The 9,047-nt window shown below is 42.5% G+C and overlaps 1 protein-coding gene across 5 annotated transcripts in view; it reads left to right on the forward strand.

Annotated features, from left to right (window-relative positions):
- Positions 1–9,047, forward strand: part of VPS13D (vacuolar protein sorting 13 homolog D) — a 209,533-nt gene that overhangs the window by 186,066 nt on the left and 14,420 nt on the right. For all 5 annotated transcript variants that reach the window (XM_019511864.1, XM_019511868.1, XM_019511865.1 and 2 more), the window contains one exon: positions 7,740–7,871. In XM_019511864.1, the coding sequence (XP_019367409.1) occupies positions 7,740–7,871 (132 nt within the window). The remainder of the gene's footprint in view (positions 1–7,739; positions 7,872–9,047) is intronic.

Genomic DNA, 9,047 nt, shown 5'->3' on the forward strand with positions numbered 1-9,047 from the left:
GGGGGGGGGAATCTCATCTTGGATTTGAGTAAATAGCAGCATGTAAACACTCTCATTTGTGTTGGGTTTGACAAAAACTGAACTTTATATTCAAGCATTTTTACATGTAGGACAGCTCTGTTTGTTTCTCCTTAAAGCAAACTATTTATTTTCCAGCCTGCTTGTTTGTTTTAAGGTTAATAAGTTCAAATCGGTTTTGGGTATACCTGGAGGACAGTATTGTACTAACACTACTAAAGAATGTTTAATGAACTTTGCTGCAGCAAACTTTGCCTAAAATAAGTATGTGGATCTTCTCTTGGTTTCAGTTACTATTGCACTATCTGTGGCCAGATTTTGCTTTCATGTTATGTTAATAGCATGTGGGTGAACATAGGTTTGTAAAAGGAATAGAGGGAGAAATTACAATTTGGAGAAAAATACTTGCAAATATTGACTTTGGGTCCCGTATCAAGTTTTCCTTTGCAGCTATTTAAACACGCAGTCAACTATGCAGACTAGTTTTTCATCTAGATTCTTAAATGGCCTTCTACAACCTAACGTCTGAGTTCCTCCTACACCAGCTGAGGAACTAATGTATTTGATCACTTTTTCTTTCTTTCCTTCTTTCTTAGTTTAAACCCTTTTGGCGGGATCCCAGGAATACTATGGCCTGTTTGGTAAAAGCCAGCAAATTGCTGCCATGGCAGTAGCACGAGCTTTTCAGTTTTTAAATGCATCTATAGCAAATAGAAATAATATTCTCAAGTGTTGAGCTTTGTCTGAACAGTGAAGCACTGTGCTGTGTGCCGCAACCTTCTTGACACTATTCCCAATCTCTTTGTGTCTTCATTCAGCGGCACTGTTCCCCGCTGTGACTAGTAGACATGAGGGCATTTCTGTCTTGTATTGCCTTTGTGTGCTTATTAAAAAAGAATCAGCAAATCTGTTGAGTGCATGTTTAATGTAACACAGATGTGGGCACACCACTGTTCATTCTGCTTTACAAATTTTCAGCTTTTTGTATTTCATCAGTGTTGCTTATTATTTACAGAACGTAACTCGAGACGGCAGAACAAATTGTAGATTAAAAAAAAAAAAAAGAAATCAAGTCGTGTGGAATGCTGTTAGCTGTCCAGACCAAACAAACCAGTTTGCCAGTGGCTGATGGACTAAGACAATCAGTGCAATTCATGCTAACACTAGTGGCGCTTAATTAAAAGTCAGCTGACCTTATCACCAAGAGGAGAATTATCCCCAGGTTGAACATCTTAATACCTACCAAAGAGCAAGGAAGATCAGTAAACACATCCTCAGAGTAGAGATATTATACTCTTGAACTTATGCCATCCAAAAAAAAAAAATGCAGCTAAAAAAGTTGCCAGGAGTCTTTCAGAAACAGGATGTGATACTTTTCTTCTGTTTCTCTGGCCTGCTTCTGAAAATCAGGTTGCTCCTATCTGATTTCCTTCGAACAGTTTGGATTAAAAGGATCTGTTCTCCCCGCTTCTCGCAACAGTCCCATTTGCCACTCTTCAGATTCCTGCACTCATTTCTGCTGCTGAAGTATTAGAAAATGATCCATAGATTCATAGATTGTAAAGGCCAGAAGGGACCTCGGCAGATCATCGGGTCCAGCCCCCTGCACTGCACCGAGCAGGAAAGACAACTGGGGGTAGGGTGACCCCAGCAAGGTCGGGTATGAGATGTAAAAGTGTACTAGGGAGATTATTAAATATAAAAAATAGTATTTATTGTCATTGCTCATTCCAGGTTGAGTGGATTGAGGCTGCTTTATTCATTTCCTTTTCCCGAATGCTAAATGGAAATATTTCATTGGACAGATCATGATTGCCCTATTGCTGAAAGGGGTCCCTGTTCAAACCTGCTACTGTATTATCATTTTTAAATGTTTGCTGCTACAGTATCTAGATACTAGCTGGTAGGGGCTTTCCAGGGGTAATCAGATTTACTTATTTTTTTTCTCCTATATGTGGCATCTTCGGGTGTCCTTTTTTTCTCTGAGGCATGTGAGACACAAAAATGGGACTTTCCAGTGAGCTCTAAAGCTAGCAAGGATTAGGATACTGATTCCCTTTGGGACCATGTTCCTTTAAACATTCTGTTATCTTAATAAAGAAAAAGACCTTTTTACTTGGTATTGCTTAGTAGCATCATAATGAAACTCAGTACTGCTTTGTTCATCTCATACAGCTTGATCCAGAGGTCTAAAAGCACCCCGTAATTAAACCTCATCAGTGCACCTGGGATAAGAAGGAATTATTATTCCTGTTTTATGAAAGGGAAATCGGAGGGGTAGAAATTACATGATATGATCAGGATCACAGTGTTGGCCAGCAGCAAAGCTTGGAAAAGAACCTAGGATTTCTTCTCCTGTTTTTTAACTGCTTCCCCATGGGTCTTTCCTCTTACTTTTACATTGTCTCAGCTTTCCACATGCAGGATACATGGCTACTAGACTTTTTAGGCTGTTCTGCAGAAAATTAAATAATTTAAATGATTTGGGCTGTGAACTTTACGTGTTCACTTTAGTGCTGAAGTTGCCCTCGTTCAAATGAATGCTAACAATGAAATACTACTTTTCACTTCAACCTTATTTCATTTTGTAAATGAATTAATCTCTCTTTATACATTTAGGAAACTAAATGTTTGCATCTGTAATAGATGAGTCTCATATCATGTGGTTCTAAGATGCCGCTGATCACTTTTAACGTTCATATTGTGATTTTAGTAAAAATGCATAGGAGCTGAAAGTGTTAAAGTGTTTCATCTGGGAAGATGATTCCTCACTTGGCAAAATCAAAAGCTGTGTAGCATCAGGGCAGTCAAGGCTGAACATCAGTATTTCAATGTTGCTGGTGGAGTCTCTTGGTCTTGATTTTAAATTTTGCAATTGAAAGTCCTTGGAAGAAGGAGGAAGGTTGCAAAGACTTTGCAAGGAAGATGAGAAAACAAGCCCGGTTAGATAAACAGTTTGTCCCTCTCTTGTAGCTAATCTCTTCATTTGTATTCAGCAAATTGGTGTGCCTTGTAAAGTTGTAAAAGGTTGCTGTAACTGGATGAGGGAGTGCAGATGGAGAGCCTGGGCTGCTGAGATTGCAGAGTAATAGTGCATGGGGAGAAGGAAAACTCTCCCAAGTGAATGGCTCTTAAGAGCTAATAGATGTGCAGAGATTTGTTTTAACCTTTTATTTATTTAAGTTCTTTGATTACAGACTAGCTTACTTCCCTGGGTTTTCCACCTGCCTGGAAACAGGAGCTTGCAAGAATTTAGATAAATGGATTAAAGAGGTTTCTAGTTTTACCTCCTCATACCTGACTGTCCTTGGCTGAAATGCTATTTTATAACTTTTTATGCTTCTGTGGATAACCCATCCCAACACCCCCACCACCGTGGCAGTGGGAATAGCTTCCTTTTCTCCAGTTTAAGGAAGCACTCTGCTAGGCACCATTTATCTAGGGGTTTCTAAACAGCACGGACGCATAGCAGAGAAGCACTTCTCAGTAGTGCAGTGCTGTATATCAGGTTCGTAGTCAGCTTCTAATACCAAATGTATGGTATTGTTACCTAGTTTAGAGGCAAAATTGGAAAATGTCTAATGGAGGCAGTCACACCCTCAAACACTGGAGGCATTTCAGGTTACTTTGCTTTATGTTAAGTCAGCTAGTTCCCATCAATCTGCCTATTCTTTCATTGTTTGCATTAATCTGTCTTCTATTTCAAAAGCGTGCATAAGCAAAAATAGTAGCCTTTTGTCTTTTTGCCACACATCCTGGGTACAGGTGCTCTGTTACCCCTTCGTAGAGCTGAAGGCTTGTGGTTGAACAGCTCTTGGTCCCCTCAAAATGCCAAAGTAGCTTAACCACACTTTTCCCAAAACATTAACTTTGTGGGCACTTCTAGTTTAATTTACTTACTTGGGGACATGTAATAAGTGAAGCCAATAGTGTGCAGGCTTTGGAAAGATTTCTAATGCAGTTACTCTTTACAATATCTAGAGGAAACAACAGTCTCTACACTATCCCATAGTTTCCTCTCAGATCTTGTCAGGATTTGGTTGGAGTCCTATGGATCAAGGATCTCTACCTCCTGCCCATAGCTTCTCTGTATCGGGGATTCTTTCTCATCACTATCCCCACAGTACAGGCAGTCCTTGATTTAAGACATTTTGAGTTACAATGCACAGCACTTATGACATTTATAAATTGACACCCTGTTTTGACTTTCTGGTGTCAGTTTTGACTTTACAATGCTTGATCTGACGTGACACCATGCCAGCAAACAAGTTTGCTGCGTCACCCATCTTCCTGGAGAACATCCGTCCAAACTTCCTTAGACACTTTCTTTAAGAAAGCAGATGAGACTCCAGAAAAACCTGCAGCCCAGACTCATGAGAAGACTCCAGCTAATAGGGCTGTGCAAAGCTTCGGTCCCTGATTCAGTTTGGCAGAGATTCAGCCCGGTTCAGTGGCTGAATCTCCGAATTGAATCAGGAGACCCTTTAATCTCTCTGAACTGAATCAGAACTCTCCAAATTGATTCGGAAAGATTCGGCAATTCAGACATAGACACAGCTTTAAATGTTTTTTCTACATACCTCAAGGTACCAGGCGGCTCATGAATGCTGAGATGCTGGGGCGGTTGGAGCGTCCCACAGGAGTATGGGGGGCTCCCCAGCGCACTCGGCAGCAGATCAGGAAGTGGACCAGAAGCACTTCTGGCGACTGCCCCCTGGGTTGGGGGGGGCACCTGGGGTCCCCCCATGGCTGATTGCCGAGCCGGGGGAGCATGGGCCCCCCCACCCCCACCATGCTCCCCAGTGGACCAGAAGTACTTCTGGTCCACTTCCTGGTTTGCTGCCGAGCATATGGGGGCGGGGGGCTATGCGCTCCTGTGTGGGACACTCTATCTGCCCCAGCATTGCAGCGTTCACAAGCCGTGCTGGTACCTCAAGGTATGTAGAAAAAACATTTAAAACTGTGTCTGTGGCCGAATCAGCATCAAATCTTCGGATTTGGCCAAATCAAACTGGGGACAGTGATCTGCATTGCCGAATCAAATTGGGGACAGTGACTTGGGCTGAATCCAAATCGAATGCAACACATTTCGCATGCCCCTACCAGCCAAGAACCCTTCCAGAAGTCAACCAAGAGCCCTGCAAAAAGTCTAGCAAAGTAACCTCAAAGAAGTCTTTCCAAATCAATATGATTGGTATTTACCATATAAATACATTGATGTAGCTATATTACTTATTACTCATGTAATTGATTGAGTAGAACATTCTGGGTTATTTTTGGTGAAAACAGGGTATCGGGCTTTGATTCAGGAACCAATCTCCCATTTATAACATTGTTCCTATGGGAAAATCGGTTCTGAGTTGCAACGTTTTGACTTAAGACACGGTTTCCAGGAACCAATTGTGTCATAAGTCCAAGAACTGCCTGTACCCTCTTCTACCATAGGCTGTTTCCGCAGTCAGAAGCGACTGTTCTCCTGTTTAAAGATTTTCCACTCTCCACTCACCTCCCTGCAGATGCATTTGGGCCCCGTCTATACTCATCTGCCTCTGCCTCCTGCCAGAGCTTCTGGCGGCGGACAGCAGTCACCGCTGCCAAGCTGCAAGAGCGCATGCGTGTCCATGCATTTCTGATGGCTTTGTGTAACTTCAGGCAGCAGCTGTGTTCCAAAGCAAGAAATGCACCCTGGGAAAGCACCAGCTGCTGAACAGATGGCAGCAGCTGACAGAAGGCAGAGGAGTGCCCATGTGTGCCTGTTGGCAGAAGCCTTGCTCCAGTCTGCGGCGGTGGTTTAAGTGTTGGCAGAAAAGAGGACTCTGCCATCACAGAGGTGCTTTGGTTGAGAGCGTGATCAAAGTTTGAGGAAAGCCCTGGAGTATTACCAAGAAAACTGTTACATGGCCTGGGCCACGGTTTAATTGGTTTTCTACTTAATGACCTGACAAAGAATGTCTTGCATTTGAAAGCTTGTCTAACTGTATCCCAACTATGCAGTCTGTCCAGTAAAAGCTATCACCCTAAGAGTCCTTGCCTCTTGCATAATTTCTGGACCATCAGAGCTATAGCATCACTTTAACACAACTTTTTTCACCCAAGTCACCTTCCCTAGCATACCCATTGTTCAGCAAGAAGACGGTCATTAACAGTGATGACTTTTTTTTTTTGTTTTGTTTCCTCTGTAGCGTCTTCCAGTCAGAAGCAGTGATAGATGTTTCTCCAGAAATGAGACATCTCATAGGGTGGGGTCGGACTAGATGATCTGCTCAGGTCCCTTCCGACCCTAGAAACTATGAAACTGTGAGACTCACTATATATTGAAGCATTTGATGATCTAACAACCTAATAAAGTTAATTCTTAAATTGTTTATCACATGTGGAAGTACAGATTTGCCAACTTTTGGTGATTCACCATGAACTCTGCTTCCTCCAAATACATCCCTGACGCAGAATAAAGCAGCAGTAATCTAAACGCCAAGTGAATTTGTGCAAGACAAGAATTTTTGCGGGTGATTCCTTTTATTAGACCAACTGCATGGTTGGGGATACCGGAAAGCTTGTCTAAGTCTGTCCCAGAAGGGTATACACTTTAGACTAACTAAATAAGATATATAGCATAAACATAGGCTTTTGTGAACTCAAGACTGGGGGGTGGGGAGGGTTGGTGAATTGGGGACAGAGTTGCTGAAGGGGAAAGGTACTAAAGAAACAACAAGACTCCAGAGAAAACATCTGCAGAAGGCAAGTACTCTTGTCCGCTATTGCCAAGCAGCTTAAAAACCTCATTGCGATGTGGGATTTTTCCTTTCAGATCAAAAAGACAAAAGCAGTTCATTCTGCAGGGCCTGTAGAAAGCATTAAGAGCAGACAGAGTGGACTAATCAGAAATACGCCATTTGGCTCTAAATAACCTCTTGAAGAATTAGAATAACCCGAAAGAGATACCTGAAGAGCATGCAGCGTACCCAAAGTGGTGCTATTTGAAAGAGGCAGAGAGTAAAGCAGAACTGGGTATCCTATGCAGCACCATTCAATCCAATTCAAATTACTTTGATTTCAATTTGAGACCTGCCTGCAGTGGAGAATTGAAAAAAGTGGATCCACCTGCATATTTGCTTAGACCACCCCCAAATATAATACAGGTTTCCCTCACTTCATGCGGGTTCTGTATGTGCAAATTCGCTCTTATGCGATGACCCTTTTTATATAAAAAAAAATTCATTATATGTAAGGTAAATTCACTCTTATGTGATCTTTGTGCGGTGCATTGTGGGAATGACGCGCGCCAAAATATAATCTTTTGTGTGTATCTGTGCTCCTTGCTCATTGTCTGTGGCACGTGTTTCTGTAGTTGCCCTCCCCCTTATGATAGTGCCCTGTGCTTGTGTGTACTGTCTTCTTTTGGTGAGTACCAAAATGGCCTTGTAAAAGTGGTAGAAATGGGTCTGGGCGTCAGTACAGTCGAGGTCTTGAAACGTATTCCTATTTGTTACATTGTAAAGTGGGTTCCCTTGATGCGAATTTGAGTTATGTGCCATTTTCCAGGAACGCATGTACAGCTTAAAGCAAGGGAAACCTGTATTACAGTTTAAAAATAGAGCAGGTGCCAATAAAAGCCTAATTTAGTGGCTTTTCTATGTCAAAAATATACCGTGTCTATACAGTGACTTAATATATTGAGTGAATTAATGCAACTGAGTTTTGTGTGCATGTGTTGTATGTAGGGCACAAGCTGAGAGAGTGAGGAAGCCACGCTGCTGTAGAAATCCCCAAGGGCTCCTGCCACGGTATTCAGAAAGCCAAGCAGAAGGACAAGAACAGCTCTTCAAGCTGACAGATAACATCCAAGATGAGTTGTAAGTACTGTTCCAGCAACTGTAGTGTTTTCAATACACCCATTACATGCACTGTATTTTTTGTGTCCTTGTCCCTTTTCTCCCCCATCCCACTTCCATTTCATCTATTTCTCTTTCTTTTGTTTTCCTGGAAGATGGAATGGGTGCTTGGCAACTTTCACCATTGCCTCCCTTTCAAGTGTCTCCATGTAATATACTAACGTTACATCATGTCATCTCTCAGAAGTGGCAAAACTGGACACAGTGCTCCAGATGTGGCTTCATACCCGTGCCAGATAGAGAAGAATGATCACTTCCCTTGATCTGCTGGGAACACTGCAGCCCAGTATGCCATCAAGCTTCTTCGCAACAAGGACACACTGTTAGCTCATATTCAGCTTATTGTCCTTTGCAACCCCCATGTCATTTTCTGCGTAGACAGTCCATCCCCAGCCTGCACTGGTGCTTGGGATTATTTCAGTCTAAGTGCAGGACTTTGCACTTCTCCTTCTTGAACCTCATGGGATTTCTTTTGGTCTAATCCTCCAATTTCTCATTTATTCCTCATGGCTTGGTGTTATCTGTAAACTTGCTGAGGGTGCATTTTGTCCCATCTTCCAGGTTGTTAATGAAGATATTGAACAAAATCGGCCCCAGGACTCACCCCTGGGGCACTCCGCTTGATACTGGCTGCCAACTAGACATCGAACCGTTGACTACTACCCTTTGAGCCCAATGCTCCTGCCAGTTTTCTGTCCACCTTGCAGCCCATTCATCCAATCTGTACTTCCTTATCTTGCTTGTGAGAGTGCTGTGGGAGACTGTATCAAAAGCCTTGCTAAAATCAAGGTGCAACATATCCACTGGTCTCCCCGCATCCACAGAGCCAGTCATCTTGAAGGCAGTCAGGTTGTTCAGGCATGACTTGCCCCTGGTGAATCCATGCTGACTGCTCCTAATCACTGTCTTCTCCAAGTGCCTAGATTTTGTTTTTATATGTATTTTTTCCTTTTGAGAAAAGGAAATTATACAGAAATTATAGTACTGGGCATCTGGCTTTGTGCCTTAATCTGTCTAATTTTGGGTATTCCCTGCCCTTCCGTATCCTTCTCTTCCTTTCTCCTCATTATTTTTCAAACTCAGAGGCATAATAGATATGGCATCTGCTCCACAAGCATTATAATTGCATCAGCACTC

The sequence above is a fragment of the Gavialis gangeticus genome, unplaced genomic scaffold (assembly GCF_001723915.1).
Source record: "Gavialis gangeticus isolate Ggan-Ray unplaced genomic scaffold, GavGan_comp1, whole genome shotgun sequence".
Taxonomy (NCBI): domain Eukaryota; kingdom Metazoa; phylum Chordata; order Crocodylia; family Gavialidae; genus Gavialis; species Gavialis gangeticus.